Genomic DNA, 19,801 nt, shown 5'->3' on the forward strand with positions numbered 1-19,801 from the left:
CTGAAAAACAAACTGAGGGTTCTAGAGGGGAGGGGGGTGGGAGGATGGGTTAGCCTGGTGGTGGGTATTGAGGAGGGCACATTCTGCATGGAGCACTGGGTGTTATGCACAAACAATGAATCATGGAACACTTCATCTAGAACTAATGATGTAATGTATGGGGATTAACATAAGAATAAAAAAATAAATTAAAAAAAAAAAAGAAAGAAGAAAAAATTAGATCAATTCCTTTGCCCCTGAGTTCTTTCATATTTCTAAAAACAACAACAGAAAGGAAAAGCAAGTAAGCAAGCAAATCTATGTACCTTATGCAAATCAAAACCACAAGGAAACGTAACACCCCCTAGAAAGGCTATAATTAAAAAGACAGATAACAAGTGTTGGTGGGGATTTGGAGAAACAGGAACCCTTATACATTGTGGGTGGGTTTGGAAAATGATGTGGCTGCTTTGGGAAACGTCTGGCAGCTCTGGTTAAACATAGAGTTACCGTAGATCCAGCCATTCTGCTCCTAAAACGAAAGCATATGTCCACACAAAATCTTGTACATGAATGTTCACAGCAGAATTCCTAATAGTCCCCAAATGGAAACAGCCTATATGTCCATCAGTTGGTGAACTGGTACATGAAATGTGGTATATTCATACAAGGGAATACAAGTTGGTGATACAAAGAATGAAGTACTGTTGTATTGTACAACATGGGTGAACCTCGAAAACAATATGAAATAAGCCTGACAGAAAGGGCTGCATATTGCAGAATTCCATTTATATGAAATATCCGGCTTAGGGAAATCTACAGAGACAGAAAGATGGGTGATAGCCTAGGACTGGCGGCCGGGGGGGGGGGGAGGGGGGGAGGAGGGTGTTGGGAGGAATCAGGGAGTGGCTGCTGATGGGTGCGAGATATCTTAGGGGTGTGTGTGTAACTAAATGTCCTAAAATTGATTGCGGTGGTGGTCGGAGTCTGTGACTATGCTAAAAACCGTTTATTATGCGCCTTAAATCGGTGAATTGCATGGGATGTGAATTAGAGCTCAACAAAGCTGTTTTTGTTTTGTTTTGCTTTGAACGCAGCCTTGGGAAAGGAGATGAACTCTTAAGCTCAAGGAAATTCGATCAGAGTGGCTTTTTAAACTCCACGGCAAGGCTTTCCCGGTGCTGTGAAACGCGACAGTGGGCTGTGACCAAGTTCTGAGGACGCCGAGAAGGCCCGACATGGAGCCGGGACGTCGGCTTGATCTCAGGGCTCGCACAGTGCGACAGGGGCTGCCGAGCCCCACGCCGCGGCTCCGAGCGCCCGGGATCGCGTCCCCCGGCTCCGGCGGCCGCCCGGCGCGAGGGCGGAACCCGGGCCCGAGCGGCTCCCACCCCCAGACGCAGCTCTGGGAGGCCTGCAAGCCGGCCTCCGCGGTCCTAAGAAGCACCCCAACCCCACCCCGGAGCGTCCCCCCGGCCCTTCGGGAGGGCGCTCGGGGACACCCCGTCCCCCGGGAGGTCGCGGGGCGCGTCCCGGAGCTCGGGCACAGGCCCCAGGCCCCCCGGCCCCCCAGCCCCCGCCTCCGGGAAGCACCGCCCCGCCGCGGTCGCGCCCTCGGCCGGCTCCGCCTCTTCCCCTCCGGCCGCCGCCCCGCCCCGCGCCGGCCGCGAACCCAAACAGCGGCTCCTGCTGCGCGCGGCCGCGCGTGATCGCCGCGCCGCCGAGCCCCGCGCGCCCGCCCGCCCGGCCCGGCCCGGCCCCGCCGAGCGATGCTGCTGCTGGCGGCCGCCTTCCTCGTGGCGTTCGTGCTGCTGCTCTACATGGTGTCACCGCTCATCAGCCCCAAGCCCCTCGCCCTGCCCGGGGCGCATGTGGTGGTGAGTGGCCTCCTGTTGCTGCGCCGCCGCCGCCGCCCGGCCCGCTCGGCCGCCCCGAGCCCGCCCCCTGGCGCGCCGGCCCGCGACCGAGGCCCAGCCGCCGGCGTCCCTTTCTCCGCCGAGGGCCACCTGCCGCCGCGCGGCCCGGCCCCGTCCCTGCGGGGGGCCGCGGGGACCCGTCCTCCGCCGCAGCTGGCCCTCGCCGGGGCCGGAGAGCGGGGTCCCGGGGCGCCCGGTGGCTCGGGAGCCGCTCGTTAATCCCCGGGGCATCCGTGGGATGTGGATATTTTTGCGCTCGGTTTTCCGATGAGTCAACTGAGGAGCGGAGAGGCTGAGAAAGTTTGCCAAGGACACCGCGGTCGGTGGCCGCGCAGGGCGAGGCGCGCGGTCCCGGCCGGGTCGCGGGGAGGCGGGCGGCAGAGAAGGGGTCCCAGCCGCCGGGACCCCCCGAGGCAGCTCGGACCGGGCCGACGGCCTGTGCGAGTGACAGAAAGAGCAGTTGCCAGAGGAATCCAGGAAGTGACTCACCTGGGGCGGGGGGCGGGGGGTGGGGAACCGCCCCGAACCCAGGGGGCTGGCGGTCCTGGGCTGAGCGGTGTCGGGACGCTTCTGTCGGGTCTACACTGCTGGTCTGTCGGAGCTCAGCCCGGGGTCGGCTGATTGCTGTTTCAGGGCCGAGCTCTGCCATCATTTCAGGGGCAGATGGACGAGCTCACCGACCTGCTGGTGTATTAGGGATGAAGGAGGTGCGGATGGGTTTGGTTCGTTTCTTACCGGAAGCTAGTGTCCCTTTTCTGCAGGTGGCGGCACCTTCCTTCCACTGAGAGAGAATGCCTCCTCACCTGCGCCCAGCACTTCGCCACTTGCTGTGGCTTTCTCATCGGTTTCCTTATTTGGATCTCACAACCCCGAGGCACCCGAGGTGGGAGGTTATTGAATAAGGAGAGTTGGTTCCTAAGCGGGCAGCACAAATCCTGCCGGAGGTGACATATGCGTGTCTCGGCTGAGGTGGAGCCTCCCCACCGAGCTGTCTGGGCTGGGCTGGTTGTTTATTTTAGTGGGCTTTAAATCTGGACAAGCATTTGTGAATGAGAAAATGTATTTTTCTTTACCTTGCCCTTTGTAAAAATATTAGTATGTCTCCAACTCCTGCTATTCCTGATGTGCAAGGTAGATGAGGTTAGTGTAAATTCATTTCAGAAGGGAGCGAGAGAAGCCAAACTTTACAGTGAGGCCAAATTCTGAAAGTGTCACGTCTCCAAGAGAACTTCTGCCTCAGAAGCATGGCTTTAAAAGTTGGAATCTTGCAGAAGTTACGTTTGCAGAGCATAACTTGGAAGGAAACATAAAGCCAAAAGCAGGAATGAGCATTTCGATTGGGTATTTATAAGGGAGTTTCACTTAATCTTGACTCCAGTCGTTCCAGCTTCATTGTGCCGCAGGCCACCAGTAAGATAATCAGTCTGTTGGGGTAAACTAAGAAAATTTCTTATTTTCACCATCCCATTTTAATACGCCACTATAAATAATGTGAGGATGACATGAATAATTCACATGATGTCACCATCTGTCTTCTTTTTTAATGTCACAAGATGAGGGAAAGCACCATTCTTTTTCTTGAGATTTGTTAGGACCGGACCAGGTGGTGTTAGGAGAGGGAGCTAACATTTAGAATGTCTGCTTATGTGAAAGCATGAACAGACTTAGGTCACAATTATTTATTGCTTTCTATTTAGAACAGTTCGCATACACTACTGTTATCTCCCTAATGACAGTGATAAAGCAGCACAAGTATTACAGGATCTGTACTTAGGTTTAAAACCTGTTTAATCGACTTGGGGAGAACTGGAAAATCAGGTCCTTCCTTTTTGGAGATGACTGGAAGCAGTTCTTGCCACAAACCACCCTGTCTCTTGCCCTCAATAAGAGGGGTATGATGTGGGCGCCTGGATGGCTCAGTTGGTTAAGCAACTTCCTTCGGCTCAGGTCATGATCCTGGAGTCCGGGGATCCAGTCCCGCATCGGGCTCCCTGCTCAGCAGGGAGTCTGCTTCTCCTTCTGACCCTCCCCCCTCTCATGTGCTCTCTCTCTTTCGTAAATAAATAAAATCTTAAAAAAAAAAAAAGAGGTGTATGATGTGATGAAAGAGATAGTAACATTTAAATAATATTTTGCATTGAATCGTTAAGACGCAGTGATAAGGAAAGGAAATTAGGCTGTTATCTTTAGTGTCCCACATCTGGGCCCAGTTTACCAATTGTCAGGCAACTCCATTCATATTTCCCACTTTCTCAGCCATCTCCACCATGTTGTTCTACCATTCAGAATAACACAGCCTAGACTTGGCTGATGTATATTCTTAGATACCTTCTAAGCATTAGCTTTGTTAGAAGGTTAGTTTCTCACGAGCTAGGACCGAAAGATTGAAGTCTTAACCCTTGCTCTTATGGAATAAACTTAGAAGTGATCAGGTTGAACGGTCTCTTGGCTGTGCTAGCTTACCTGTCACAGTCTAGAAAAAGGACAGCAATCACAGCAATAGCACTTTAGAGCATGTACGTTTAATCAGTAACCTCGTAACTTCAACTTCCATTGATTTATTGAATAACAAATAGGGAGACTACTTCCAATTTTTTTTGGCATCGTATTTTTCAGAGAAATGGAACCATGCACCATTTCTGCAAATTAATGTAGGCTGAGTACTTATTTAGCAACTGCTTATGCCAGGTTCTGTGCTCAGAGTGGGGGAGATAAATTGGACTTGGTGCTCGTCCTCAAGGAGCTTGCGGTCTGGTCAGGGAGCTAAGACGTGTACACAGAGTGGAAAGTGATAGGCAAAGGACAGGACTGAGTGACAAGAGTCAGGAAAGCTTCCTGGAGGAGGGGACTTTGGATCTGGCCTCTGCAGGCTAGGTAGGATTTGGATAGGTAGGTATGCAGGGGATGTTGGGTGGAGGGACATCGAGGCAGTAGCAACACCATCATACGATGGCCAGGGGCCTGTTAATTACTATGGAATTGGAATGGCTGGTGAGAATTAAAAAGCCAAGGCCACCCGTGAAATATCTCAGCAGCAAAGAGCTCCTCAGAGGCATCTGTTAGCTGGGGCAGCAGGTAGATTTTTACAGTAACCTTCTGGAGATAATTGGTTAATTATCTGCCAAGGAAATCTCTTCAATGGTGAGGACTTGGGGCTAAAGAAAACTAGGGGAGCCTAAGCATCCATGGAGATTGGTACATTGTATAGGAGTGGCTTTATGATAATTTTAAAATCATTGAGATGGGGTCAAGGATGTTCACTACAGCATGATTTATATCTAACAGTAAAATATTTGAAATAATCCTAATGTCTGTTACAGGGAAATTGTCAACTAAGTTTTAATACAGCTCCTTAATGTAATATAGTGAAGCCTTTTAGTTTTTTGACATATTTTGATACGTATTTTTTATCCTATTCTATTTTTTTAAAGATTTTATTTATTTATTTGTCAGAGAGAGAACACACAAGCAGGGGGAGCAGGCAGAGGGAGAAGCAAGCTCCCCACTGAGCAAGGAGCCCAATGTGGGACTTGATCCCAGGCCCCTGGGATCATCACCTGAGCTGAAGGCAGACACCCAACCAACTGAGCCACCCAGGCGTCCAGATACATGTTTTTTTAAAGTAGGATATGATACCATGTAAGGTCAGATGCCTCTCTGATATTTCCCCACTTCCTTCACCTGACAACCCTGAGCCTCCACTCTCTTGCCCCATATTATATAATTTGCATAGGAAAAATGACTGGAAAGATAATATTGCCTTACGAAGTTAAGTATCTATTGAGTCCTTCCTATATGCAGGCATTGTGCTGAGTGCTAGGAATGTAGTGGGAGCAGAAATGGAGTTGGTATTTTTATGGCATGTGTGAGGCAGTGATAGGAGAGATGGTCGTGAATCAAATAATCACACAAATAAATGCATGGCCGTTTGAATATGTGAGTGCCATAAAGTAAAGGAAAAAGGATGCGGTGCTGAAAAGTGGGTTGAGGTTAGGGAAGGGGCAGTCAGTGAAGGTTTTCCTGAGGAAGTGATGTTTGAGCTGAGGTTTATTGATTTTTTTAAGATTTATTTATTTGGGGGGCGGGGACGGGCAGAGGGAGAGAATCTCAAGCAGACTCCCCGCTGAGCACGGAGCCTGGCAAAGCAGGGCTGGATCCCACAACCCATGAGATCATGACCTGAGCTGAAACCAACAGTTAGATGCTTAACTGACCTAGCCACCCAGGTGCCCCTGAGCTGAGATTTAATGGGTGAATGGGTGCCAGCTGGATGAAAAGAGGGGAGAAGAGCATTTCTGGCAGGGAAATAGAATGTGCAAAGGCCCTGTGATTGGAGGGAGCGTGGAACTCAAAGACAGCCAGTAGGGCTGAGCTAGATTGTGAGGGGCAGAATAGTACAAGAAGGAAAACTTTGCCTTTTAATATTTCCATGTGATCATGTATTTCTTTTATAATAAGCAGTCATGTAAAATATTAGAAGATCTGTGCAGGTAGCTCTTCTTTGCATCTCTTGTGGAGAGAGTCATATAAGAGATATGCAGTAAGGAAATAAGATTCATTTGAATTTGGAACCAGAGGTAGACTAATGTATTATTTATTAGCTCAATTTATAGGGCACTTTCCTTCCAGTGAATGCAGAAAAATATAGGTGTGCAGTTTATAGTTCAGTACCGAAAACAATCGGCAGCAGGACCCGCTGACAGTAACATCTTTCATGTCTGCACTTCCTTCGTTAAGTCTGGGACGAAGAAACTACAATAGCTAAAAATCTGGTTCTTGTAGATTGGGTTTTAGAGCTCATCATAGTCGTGTGAAATAAACTTCCCACAGCAGGGCAATTTCAAGAGCTAAGAAGATTTTATTATTTTTGCTTTTAGGTTACAGGAGGCTCTAGTGGCATTGGAAAGTGTATTGCTATCGAGTGCTATAAACAAGGAGCGTTTATAACTCTGGTGGCACGAAATGAGGTAAGTCTTCTGGGTGTGTTGTTACTCCCTTACTCGGCTTTGGATTAGCCAGAGAGGCGGTGTGCGTGTCCTGGGATTCGGGAACCTGTGCGAGAAATGGCTCGTATCTCTGGTTCCAGGTGTGATTTTTGGACGACTGGTTATTTCTCATATTCGGGGCAAAGACTTCTTGGTTGAAGTCAGGCCAGTTCCACAAATATTTATTTAGTTTCGACAGCTGTTAGGCAACATCAGAGGCACTGCGGGTGGAGATGGGAGAGGCCGCAGGGAGCCAGGGAGGGCGTCCACCTGCCCACAGGAGAAGGCAGAGCCGATGGCCGAGCTGATAGCCGAGTCCTGAAAGGCGTGCAGGTGTCTGTCTGTAATTTGCTTATTATCGAGATGATGCACATCTCTAATGAAACCCAGACTCCACAGGGAAATCTTGCTCCTCCCCAGCACTGCAGCAAAACAGTGTTTTTCTGTGTCAAGTCAACAAAGTCTGTTTTTCTTTTCTTTTTGTGCCCCCCCTCCCCCGCCGCCGCAGGGTCTGTTATTCTTGACAAAGTTGTTTCCACAGCTAAAGCAATGACACTGGATTCACACGAACAGTTGTGGAGTCCTCTGGCTCCAGGGAGGTGGGGTTGGTGGGGGGAGGCCACCATGCCTGTGTTATGGGCCACCTGGCACTGTTCCGTGCCTGGTGTCATGCTTGGCTCCCAGCGGGTGCTCAAAACAGAGTTGCAGAATGAAGACATGAGGGCAGGGTTGATGGAAGGATGGGAACACCAGCGTGGCATCATTGCTTGGGGACTTTGGATTCACATATGCCAAAGGAGGGCAACAGTGGGGTGACCAACCACTCAGGTGGGGGTGCACAGCTGCCATGGAGGGCCTCGGGGGGAAATGTTTAAATATTGGCACAGAATTAGGCTTTGATGTTCATGATTTCTTCTTAAAATCAAGAAAGGCAGAATTGCTACCTCCTCTCATTTGTGTCCTGACATCTCTAACAATGAATTCGCTTTGGCATCAAAGCCACTTGACGGGAAGGAAAACGTCACTTTATTTTGTTTAGTTAAAGATTTTATTCATTTATTTTTGTGAGGGAGAGAGCACAAGTGGGGCAGAGGGGCGGAGGGAGAAGTAGACTCCCTGCCGAGCAGGGAGCCCGATCCGGGACTCGATCCCGGGGGTCCAGGATCATGACCTGAGCCTAAGGCAGACGCTTAAGTGACTGAGCCACCCAGGTATCCAGAGAATGTAACTTTAATAAAATGGCATTATGTGAAATTTAAATAGTGCTGATATTTGAAAGAAGATAGGTGAAAAGGAACCACGGGTGGCCCCAAGTTTCAGGTGCTCAGAAGCTCTTTCTGTGGGTCCTTGCATTGCTAGACGTGAATGAGTAGATGAGCCTTCTGGCTTCCAGAAATTCTTTATTTTCTAATATAATTGTTTATTCCAATTTTGACAAGGCAAGTTGTGTTTGTCTATTAATAGAATATTATTTTATTATAGACACATCCACGTTCGGAACACCCACGTGTCTTTCCGAAAGATTCCCCTCCTTTTTTGTTCTTCTCTAGCTGTCCTGATGTTTTTAAATTACAACTTTTAGAACAAATTAAGAACTGTAAACTGATATATCTCTCTTCTTGAAAAATGAGTCAAGCAAACAAAATTGAGACCTTGGAAGAATCTCTCAGTTACAGGGTGGCTTTGCTTGTCTTAAGATTATTCTCGAAAGTAGCCAGGATTAGGTTTTCTCAATCTATCTAAAAGGTGATTTTTACTATATTTGCTTTTATGGGAGAGGAGGAAAATATTGGACAGTCTCTTACGAAAGCACTCTTGAAGTGGAATCACACGAACCCTGAAGCATTGGGAAGCATTGCACGACCATGTGGTGGTTCTTGTTTTATGTCACAACTACATAATGTCAGATCAAAACATTTATTAGCAGTGAGATGGTGCCCATCAGCAATTAGTACTGTTAACTGGGATTTTGCAGTTCATTTATTTTTCTGTTATCTTTCAGAAAACCCTTGCTATCACTTAATCATAGCCGAGCATAACTTCACAGCTTCTTTCTTTCATAGACTGTGGCCCATAGCGATGCAATAAAGGTGCTGTCTTGCGTGTTTTCTAGACTTTAATAAATACTTACACAAATAATTGCTTTCTTGCCCCATTTAAACGAACAAGCAGACAAATAGACAATCACCAGAACTAATTGTGCTCTGTTCCTTTTAGGACAAGCTGCTGCAGGCAAAGAAAGAAATTGAAAAGCACTCTATTAATGATAAACAGGTATGATCAGTCTTCGTGATACATTTTCTGTACTAATCAGCACAGCTGTGTAAAGGAAAGTGTTATTTCAACTGTGAATAGTTCATGTAAAGCCTGTAGGATTTTCCTAATTAAAATACATATTAGACTTTTTTTAAAAAGGCAAAATCATTTAAATTGTCTGTGAGTTCAGGTTATTACCAAAAATGTACAGACTTTGACTTTCACGTACCAATGATCAAATAATGTTTTTCTAGAAGATGATTTTATTTCAGTTATTTATTTAAGGTAACTTCATACAAACACTTAAGGGGAATGGGGTACTAAATTTTTTGGGGGGGTTATGGCATTTTTGGATGACTAAAACGTTGTGTGTATACATATATGTATCTTTCAGTATAAAACATAATAACAAGTTACTATGACACTCATCACCGAGCTTAAGAAATGAGATTTACTAGGGCCCCTGAAACCCCCCTGGGAGCCCATATCAGCTGCCCATATCCTCCGGTCTCATTCCTAGAGGCAACCCTCAACCTGATTTTCATGTTGATTCGTCCTTTGCTTTTCTTTATAATTTGACTAGATGGTGCATGTGACCCTAAATAATATGCTGTTTATTTCTGCGTCTCTTTGAACTTTATGGCATCATTATTTTTTTTGTCAGCCTTCTCGAGGCATTCTTCACATACCATTCAACTCACCGATTTAAAGTGTACAGCTCAGTGGCGTTTGGCTTAGCCACAGAGTTGCTCAACCAGCACCAGAATCGGTTTTAGAACCTTTCTGTCATCCTGTAAAGAAAGTCTGGACCTTGTCACTCCCCACTTCCTCCCAACCCCCACAGCCCCAGGCAATCACTAATCTACTTTCTGTCTGTGTAGATTTGTAGGACATCATTCTTTAGGTATTTTTGTGCAACTTGATCTCTTCACTGGATACTGCTTTTGAGATTCCTCTGTGTTGCTGCGTAAAGTCATAGTTTATTCATTTTTTTACTGCTGGATAGCGTTTTCCTGGATATATATAGAAGACCTCTTATTCATCAGTTCTACTGTTGGTGGATATTTCGTTTCCAGTTTTTTGGTTAGTTTTATTTCTTGCTGTTACGGAAGTTTTTCTCCATGTCTCTGCGCACACGTGCAAGAGTGGACGGTGCCTGGAAATGGAAGTGTGGAGAAATAGTTACAGCACACACGCATCCTCAGCTTCACCGAAACGGGTACATGCCCACCAGTAGTGCTCAGGGCCTCTTGTTGCCCCACATCCTTGCCAACACTTGGTATTGGCAGGCTTTCTAATTTTTGCTTTTCGGATGGGTTTTAAATGATATTTCACTGTAGTTTTTTTTTTTTTTTAATTTTTAATTATTTTTTTAAAAAGATTTTATTTATTTATTTGAGAGAGAGAGTGCCCGAGCACAGGGGGAGGAGTGGAGGGGGAGGGAGAGGGAAAGAATCTCAAGGAGACTCCATGCCAAGCAAGCGTGGAGCCCAGTGCAGGGCTCGATCCCACCACCCCGAGATCATGACCCAAGCCGAAAGCAAGAGTCAGACGCCTAACTGACTGAGCCACCCAGATTCCCCTCACTGTAGTTTTAATTGCCTCTTTTTCCCCTCCAAAATATGTTAGAGAGCTTTCCTTGTCATGAAAAATAAATCGGCCTGATTTTTTGTAACAGAGTCTCAGGTACCCACAGTGTACGCAGCCATTTCCCCGTGCGTGGGCTGTCGGCAGGTCTTCTGCTTTGGCGCTCTGTGCGCAGGTAGAGGTCCTCATCCACATCTCCTTGTGTACACATGTGAGGTTTTCTCCAGTACCTTGGCTTCTGTGCCCCCTTCTCTGAAGCCCGTGAACCTTGGAAAACTGCCAGCTTGGCAAATCTCCCCCTTTTTTTTTTTTTCGTATTCGTGTAAGTTCTGATAGAGAAAGAAGTATCCTGTAAAACCATGGAGCTCATGTGCTCCTGGCTGAAGGCCAGGCCTGCTGTCAGCACCATCTTGGTGCCCTGGACTTCTTCACCATGACTTCTGCCCCCACCTCCGCCGTCAGAAGGCTGTAGGTCATGCGGCGAGTTCCTGCCATCTGCATCGGGGAAGGGAAGATAGGCAGGGCTGGCCTGGGCCAGAGGGAGCTCGCTCCTTCTACCAGCACAGAAGGGGTTTGCTGCACAGCTTAGCACAAGCAGTCCCCTGTGGACACTTTTCCTGGTGGTTTGTGAACCCTTTTTTTCAAAATTTTACTTGTCTGTGGGATAGCTTTTATTTATAGTAAATGATCTAATACTGTATAAAAAGACTCATGTAAAAATCCCGATCACAGGAATAAAACCCAAGGGCCGCTCCTCTGGAATATTCCAGGTTATTACATTTGTGAAGGGGGCCATTTCCTTTTCTTAGGAATTTAGATCATTCGGATAGGGTTCCTTCCTGCCTCAAATAAGACTTCCTGCCTGCCGCATCAGATTCTAAGGCAATCACCTCTCACGTCATGGCTTTATTCCCCACATCGTATCTTCTCAGAGCTGGAAGGGACCTTTGTCGTCACTCGCTTCTGACACCCTTCCTGGAGCAGGTTCTGCCCAGCTAGTGAACGAAGGGGCAGCGTTGGAAGCCAGGCCTGCCAAGCCTGCGCCTGCTTCTTCCACCGCACTGCACCCCCTTCGACTTGCAGCCACACGTGGGCACGTGTGTGTATGTGGACGTGCCCTCCTGTGCACACTCATTCTGTCTGCCCCTAGCTTGGCAGCCATTCTCCACCCAGAAGAACTCATGGACAGACGGAGAAGTCGTGAAATGCCTTTCTGCTTCTCTCCGCGACCCCTCCCCGCCCTTGGCACACAGAACATTCCAATGTCAGAGGTTAAGCTCTAGATTTGAAAACATGATCCAAAAAGGGAAATTAAAACAATAGCTCATTGTTAGTCCCCATTAGTATTCTGAACTGCTATTTTATAAATTTCTATCAAAGTAAGCACGGAGATATGTGCTTTTTTCCCCCCCTCCTTCCTTCTTCCCTTACTTCCCTTCTTCCTTTCCAAAGACTGAATGGAATTGTTATCCGTGGCCAGCATGGGCTGGGCTCTTCCTGCCATCTCTGTGCTTTGAACCCCTGAGCGTGGCCAGGTTTGGGCCAGGTGGGCTCTGCGGCTTGCTTTGCTGACCCCTGTGAGTGGCCAGTCTGTCCAGAGTCGGGGACCTCAAGCTCGCACAGGCCCCGATCGACCCTTGGCCTTGAAAGACCACCAGGCTCAGGCTCTGAGCCGGGGACTCAAGCTAAGGTGGCTTTTGTGAGTAGGTATTGTTTGCTTATCTCTTTAGTCCACCTGACGCTATGGAGTCCCAGTAGGGCCGTCAGAGCTCTGGGATTACTCCAAGGGGAGTATTTTTTTAAGCTTATTTATTAGATTTATTGTTTTTATTTTTAACGACCTAAGATGTTAACAACTTAAGATACAATTTATGTACGCTTTATTTATTCCTTATGTAATTTATGCATTCTTTTTAACGCCCAGAGCTATAATTGATGTCCGGTAAACCACATCCATGTAAAGAGTACAGTTTGATGGCTTTTGACAGATATGTACACGTGTGAAAGCGGCACTGAAATCCAGACACAGAGCATGTCCCTGCTCCTAGAGTTCCACGTGCCTCCTTGTGGTCCAGGCCTCCCCCGACATCTGGCCGCACGTGATCTCAGACCTGCTCTCGGTCACTGTGGATTAGAGGCGTTCCAAGAGGAGCTTTTTACATTTCTTTTCCTTTCTATTTCCAGCTTTACTGAGGGATAACTGACAAAAATTGTATGTGCTTAAGGGACACAGTGTGATGATTTGATCCACATTTCCGTTGTGAAACGCTCACCACCTCAAGTTGATTAATACACCCATCACCTCACACAGTTATTTTGTGTGTGTGTGTTGAGAACAGTTAAGATCTACTCCCTTAGTGGATTTCAAGTATGCAATATAGTATTCCTGTTGGTAGTCACCATGCTGTGCACGAGACCCCCAGAACTTTTTTATTTTATGCCTGAAAATGTGTACTTTGACCAACATCTCTTAAGACATGTTTTTGCGTTTGCGCAGGAGAGTTTTCTGTGAAAACTGCCAAGAAAATTAGGCTCTGCAGTTGCACGGTCAGCAGATTTCCAACAATGCAATCTGTGCCTACAAAAGCAGACTTCCTAGCTTTTGGCAAGAATTGTCTTTACATTAAAAAAATTCTTTAAAAAATACTTTTAGACACCTGCGTGGCTTTGATCATTTTTTTTTTTTCTCTCTTCCTAACAGGTGGTGCTTTGTATATCAGTTGACGTATCTCAAGACTACAGCCAAGTAGAGAATGTCATAAAACAAGTAAGAGGTTGGGCTAACTGGAATTATTTCACTTGCCTTTCAGTTGGTTCTTCCCATTTTGGTGTGTGCCTTGGAACTGATAAATCATCTCTGTAGCCTTAATAGTTGTATAGACTTTATTTATTGGCATTGATTTGCTACAAAACTGATTCTTCTCTTCTTTTTCTTAACGCCTGCTCTGATAAATTTTTCCAGGCACAGGAGAAACTGGGCCCAGTAGACATGCTTGTGAACTGTGCAGGAATGTCACTTTCGGGAAAATTTGAAGATCTTGAAGTTAGTACTTTTGAAGTAAGTAGCCATTTGCTTTTTTGCTCATTGGGCAACTCATATACTACAAGTAGAACAGAGCCACAGGGGAAGGCTTTGCAAACGAAACAGATAAAACACATTCAGATTTATAGAAGCTTTCTAAGGCTAGGGGAAGGTTGGACGAGGTTTTGGTTCCAGCACCATGACCATCCAACCTTAAGAGCTTAGACAAGTCTCTGGACCTTGGTTTCCCTAGCTGTAAAATGGGACATGCATCATGGTGACGATTCACCGAGGTCCTCTCTTCAAGAGAGCTCTCTGTAAGCCAAGAGATGCTGGATTTTCATCTCGATTGTCAGGGCTTTTAACAGTGGTAAACCAGAAAAGCTCAAGAGCAGACTCTTTGGAGTTCTGAAATCAAGACAAAAAGATAACGCATCCTATCTTGGTTTATATATTTTTTTTTTAAAGATTTATTTATTTGACAGAGAGAGAGACAGCGAGAGCAGGAACACAAGCAGGGGGAGTGGGAGAGGGAGAAGCAGGCTTCCCGCGGAGCAGGGAGCCCGATGCGGGGCTCGATCCCAGGACCCTGGGATCATGACCTGAGCCGAAGGCAGACGCTTAACGACTGAGCCACCCAGGCGCCCCTTGGTTTATATTTTTAAACAGGTTTGCCAGGGAGCGTCTCTTAGTAATTTCTGTCAGCTCTAAATAAATGGACATCAGATTTGCAATCCTGAAATACAAAACGGTTTTTTAGTTGACATGGTATCAACTCTCTTTTCCTTCATGCTCCATTAGCCTTCGTTGTAATAGTGGATTTTGCATGCTTTACTCTCTGAGAAGGTCGATTACATCCCCCTTTCATGGAGGAGGGTGCTAGGGGAGTAATGAAGACACCCTGCTTCTGGCGGGCTGGGAGGGCGCTGTAAGCTCTGATTTAAAGTCCAGTCGGGAGCGTCCAAATGCAGCTATAAGCAGAGGGGCGCCTTCTCTGGGACTCGAGTGTTTTAAGGCTCCTTTATCAACTCGGCATAAAAGGCGGTTGTCTTGGCCTGCACGCCTTGACCGTAAGTTATCGGAGGGAGATGTTGAAGATGATTTCAACAGCTGGGTTAAGAATCAGTTGGGGAAAATAGTTGTATCAGCCTAGGCGTGACCCAGTGAGGTGAGACTTCGGAGGTGGCCCGCGGAGTCAGGTGTGCGTGAGTGTGTGTGGAAGGGTGTGAGCATGAGGGAGTGTGTGTGTGAATGAGTGTTTGCTTGTGTGTGTGTGCACGTGAGAGAGAGAGAGAGAGAGTGAGAGAGAGAGGCTAACAGAGGGGGACTCCGCAGACTCAACCCTGACTGAATGTGCAGGGCAAACTCAAGGAACGGACCAGGAGGCCTGTATGGGGCAGGGGGGGTGGAGGATTAGGAGAACTGGGGGATAAGGGGTCAGCTTCTGGAGCGATGTGGAGCGGAGCAGGGGCCAGAAGTCCTGGGGCCTCGAAGGCCACCATGGGGGAATTTGGCTTTTAGTCCAAAACCTCTGAAGGGGCTTCAGCTCAGTTGGGCGGCAGTGTGACCCGCGTTTCGGTGTTCAGAGGGTCTTCCTGCCTGCTGTGTCAGGGAGCTGTGTGGGAGGTGTCAGAGGGAGTCGGGCAGGAGGTGGTGATGCGGGGCATTCGTGGGTAAACTCGGAGTGAGGGGCCGGAGGACGGAGACGGGCACAGCACTGAGCAGCTTGAGTGGCTGTTAGCGGCCGCTGGAAGCGGTCCCACCCCAGCGAGAACCAGACTTCTAAAAAGAACGGACTGGTAACCCGAAGCCTGTTGTCTCTGTCCCAGGGACAGGGCCTCTTCCCGGCTGCCCTGCACGCAGGTAGCGGGCCACCCTTCCCAGGAGGGGCGCGTCCCCCTCCCGGCCAGTACTTGCCCCTCTGCTCTCCCTCTTCTCTGTCTTGGTCCCCTGCGGTGTTCTGGTCAAGGCCTGGGATGTGCTCATTGTCCAGAAGTCCTGCTGGAACCCACACTGCTGGGTTTGATGCATTTCCTGAAGAGAAGAGTTCATTTCCATGTAACGTGAATTCTGTCTCATTTTTTTATTTGATTGTTTTGTTTTGTTTTGATTGTTTGTTTGTCTCCTTTGAACTTGACTGAGGCTCACAGAGTTCACATCACAGGGGTTCCCTGGACAGGATGGTTGAGTGTGTGGTTACAGCTCATGGCTGGAGGACCTCAGCACATGCCATGTGACTCCCCGGGGAGAGGCCTCTTGGAAACTCGCGCCTGGTTCCTCTGGACTCTGCCCCAGGTGCCTTTTGCCCTTGCTGATTGTGCTTCGTGCCCTCTCACTGCCATAAGTCTGAGTCACGGGTACGACAAGGTGCAGAGTCCGTGAGGCCATCCCAGGAATTACTGCAACTGGACGTGGTCTTCGGGAATGCCAGTGCACCTCTCCTAATTTTCCTGTATAATGGTTTTTCTTTTGGATTCTTGGAGCTGTATCCTGCTTTATCTACCTGTAGTTGTTAGTGATAATTATTTTCACTTTTTGATTGGGATGACCTTGACTCTATAGATCCAGAGAGCTGACATCTTAACAATATCGAGTCTTTTAACCGTTGAATGTGGGATATATCTCCATTTATTTAAATTTTCTTTTGTTTCTCTCAGCAGTGTTTTGTAGTTTTCAGTGTATGGGTCTTGCACCTCATTTTTCTGCATTTCCTATTTTTTGATGCCGGTATAAATGGTATTTTTTATGTCAGTTTCTGAGTGTTCACTGCTCATGTAGAGAAATTCAGTTGATTTTTGTGTGTTGATCTTGCCGTCTTGCTAAAGTCCATTATTAATTCTGGTGCTCACTGGATTTTCTACATTCAAGATCATGTCATCTGCAACAGTTTTACTTTTTTCCGTTCCCATCTGGGTACCCTTATTGTACTGGCGAGAACATCTAGTACAGAATAGAAGTGGTGAGAGCAGACATGCTTGTGGTGTTCCTGATCTTGGGAGAAAACATTTCTTTTTTTTTTTTTTACCATTAAGTATGATGTTTGCTATAGTTCTGTTCTCTTTTGTTGTGTTTGGGTGGATGCCCTTTATCAAGTTGAGAAACTTCAATTCCTAGTTTGCTGAGAGGTTTTTTGTTTGTTTTTGGTTTTTTTGAGAGAGAGCATGCACAGGTTGGGGGCAGGGAGGGGCAGAGAGAGAGGGAGAGGGAGAGAATCTTAAGCATGTTCCACGCCCAGGGTGGAGCCCAGCAGGAGGCTGGATCCCATGACCCTGAGATCATGACCTGAGCCAAAATCAAGAGTTGGACACTCAACTGACTAAGCCACCCAGGCGCCCCTGCTGAAAGTTTTTATAAGGAATGGAGGTTGAATTTTGTCAGGTGCTTTTTCTGCATCTATTGGGATGATCACAGAGTTCTTTTTTAGTTGATATGGTGAGTTACATTAATTAATTTCCAATGTTAAACCAGCCTTGCATTCCTGGGCTAGACCCCACTTGGCTATTAATCCTTTCTGTGTTCTTAAGGGACGTTAGTTGGAATTTTCTTTTCTTGTAATGTTATTTTCTGATTTTTGTGTAAAGGTAATGCTAGCCTTTTAGCATAGTAGGGGAGTATTCCCTCCTCTTCACTTTTGTGGAAGGATTTGTGTAGAATTGATAGTATCCTTCCTTAAATGTTGGCCAGAATTTACCAGGGAAGGCTGAGCTTATCTTTGTGGGAAGGTTTCTAACTTTAATTCAATGTCTTTAGTAGATGTGGGGCTACATTTGTATCTTTTTTTTTTTTAAAGATTTTATTTATTTATTTGAGAGAGAGAGAGAGAGAGAGGTAGAGAGAGAGAGAACCAGGTGGGGGAAGGGGCAGAGGGAGAGAATATCCAAGCAGACTCCTGCTGAGCGCAGAGCCCAGTGCAGGACTTGATCTCACGATCCATGAGATCAGGCCCTGAGCCGAAACCAAGAGTCAGACGCTTAACAGACTGAGCCACCCAGGCGCCCCTACATTTGTATCTTCTTATCTACTCCTTTTTTGAGTGATCTTTGGTAGCTTGTGTCTTTCAGGGAATTTGTCCATTTCGTCTAAGTCATTGAATTGATTGGCATGGAGTTATTCGTTGTATGCTCTTAATCACCCCTTTAATACCTATAGAATTTGTAGTGAGAGCACCTCTCTCATTCTTGATATTGACAGTTTGTGTCCTTTATCTTTCCTGACCAGTGGGACTAGAGATTTATCACTTTTATGGATCTTCTCAGTAACCAGCTTTCGTTTTTTTTTTTTTTTTAAATATATTTTTTAAGATTTTATTTATTTATTTGACAGAGAGAGACACAGCGAGAGAGGGAACACAAGCGGGGGGAGCGGGAGAGGGAGAAGCCGGCTTCCCGCGGAGCAGGGAGCCCGATGCAGGGCTCAATCCCAGGACCCCGGGATCATGACCTGAGCCGAAGGCAGACGCTTAACGACTGAGCCACCCAGGCGCCCCCCAGCTTTCGGTTTTATTAACTTTCTGTTGTTTTTCTGTTTTCTATTTCATTTATTTCCTCTCTTATTTTTATTATTTCCTTTTTTCTGCATACTTCTGTTTTAATTCGCTCTTCTTTTCATAGTTCTCTCGGTGGAAGCTGAGGTCATCGATGTGAGAGTCTTCCTCTTCAAATGCGGGTGGTTGTGCCGTGAGTTTCCAGCTAAATGATGCTGAAGCAGCAGTCTACACATTCTGATATGTTGTGTTTTCACTTCAATTCAGTTACAAATATCTTATAATTTCTCTTTTCATTTCTGCTTTGACCCTTGGATTATCTAAAAGTGTGTTACTTAGTTTCTGAATACTTGAGAGATTTTCCAGAAATAATTTCCGTATCAATTTCCAATTTAGTTCCATTGTGGCCAGCAGACATACTTTGTATGACTTGAATCCTTTAAAATTTGTTGAGACTTGCTTTTGGCCCAACATACAGCCTCTCCTGTGGCCATTCCATGTGTGCTGGAAAGAACATGTATTCTGCTGTTTTGGGTAGAGTGTTCCGTCAGTGTTGATTAGGCCCAGTTAGCTGAGATGTTGGTCAAGCCTTCTGTGTCCTGACTGATTTTGTGTGCCCTTGTTCGATCAGTGACTGAAAGAGGGGTATTGAAATCTCGAATTATAATTGCGGATCTGTCTGACTAGGTTTTAAACAGACTTTTAGGAGCGTCTGGGTGCTCAGTTAGTTAAGCATCCAACTCTTGATGTCAGCTCAGGTCGTGATCTCAAGATTCTGAGATCGAGCCCGCATCGGGCTCTGCGCTGGGTGTGGAGTCTGCTTGAGATTCTCTCTCTCCCTCTGCCTCTGCCCCTCCCCTGCTCCACTCATGCACTCCCGCATGCTCTCTCTAAAAAGGAAATAATATAAATAAATAAATAAATAAACAAACAAACAGACAGACAGACTTTTAGCTGATACACCTCTCTTTTAGGCCCATGCCTAGCCTCCTGCCCCCGGAGGTGCTTTTGGTGCTGTTCGAGCCTTTGGGGGTTCTCTGGTGCAGTCCTGCTTTTCAGTTTCTCTGCTCCTTGCTTAGCATTCAGCTTTCTGCTAAGTTCGTTATCGGTCACCGTTCTGTTTTTCAGCTTCTAGAATGTTCTTGCAGTTATTTTCTTTCCTATCGTCTATGTTCCTGTAGGCTGTTGGCCTTTAAAAAAATATTATCTTTTTACTCAGATTTTAGCGGGATCTCTGAAGGGAGCTGAGGTTGACACTTGGGTTCAGTGTGCTATCTTTTTTCAGCACTTTTTTAGAGCATTTTTGTTATCAAAGAAATGTAGTGATATTAAAAGACATTTTGGGAAAAGTGGGAATCCCAGCATCCTAACACAATCACTTACAAATTTATTTATTTTTTTATTTGGGGGGGGAAGAGCGTGGGGGGAGGGGGGAGGGAGATGGAAAGGGATAGAGAATCTCCAGCAGACTCCTTGCTGAGCGTGGAGCCTGTCATGGGCCTCGATCTCATGACCCATGAGATCACGACCTGAGCCAAAATCAGGAGTCAGACTCTCAACCAACTGCACCACC

The 19,801-nt window shown here is 46.7% G+C and overlaps 1 protein-coding gene across 2 annotated transcripts in view; it reads left to right on the forward strand.

Moving 5' to 3' along the window:
* The first annotated feature begins 1,697 nt into the window (after positions 1 to 1,697).
* The window catches only part of KDSR (3-ketodihydrosphingosine reductase), a 44,784-nt gene continuing 26,680 nt past the window's right edge, over positions 1,698 to 19,801 (forward strand). Inside the window, exons 1-5 of one of the 2 annotated variants that reach the window (XM_081801078.1) lie at positions 1,698 to 1,856; positions 6,773 to 6,862; positions 9,098 to 9,154; positions 13,425 to 13,490; positions 13,686 to 13,781. In XM_081801078.1, coding sequence (XP_081657204.1) covers positions 1,749 to 1,856; positions 6,773 to 6,862; positions 9,098 to 9,154; positions 13,425 to 13,490; positions 13,686 to 13,781 — 417 coding nt within the window. In that variant the 5' untranslated portion in view covers positions 1,698 to 1,748. The remainder of the gene's footprint in view (positions 1,857 to 6,772; positions 6,863 to 9,097; positions 9,155 to 13,424; positions 13,491 to 13,685; positions 13,782 to 19,801) is intronic. The other variant, XM_081801077.1, reaches the window with a different exon arrangement.

Source organism: Leptonychotes weddellii, chromosome 13 (assembly GCF_054177405.1).
Source record: "Leptonychotes weddellii isolate Sample4059 chromosome 13, ASM5417740v2, whole genome shotgun sequence".
Taxonomy (NCBI): Eukaryota; Metazoa; Chordata; class Mammalia; order Carnivora; family Phocidae; genus Leptonychotes; species Leptonychotes weddellii.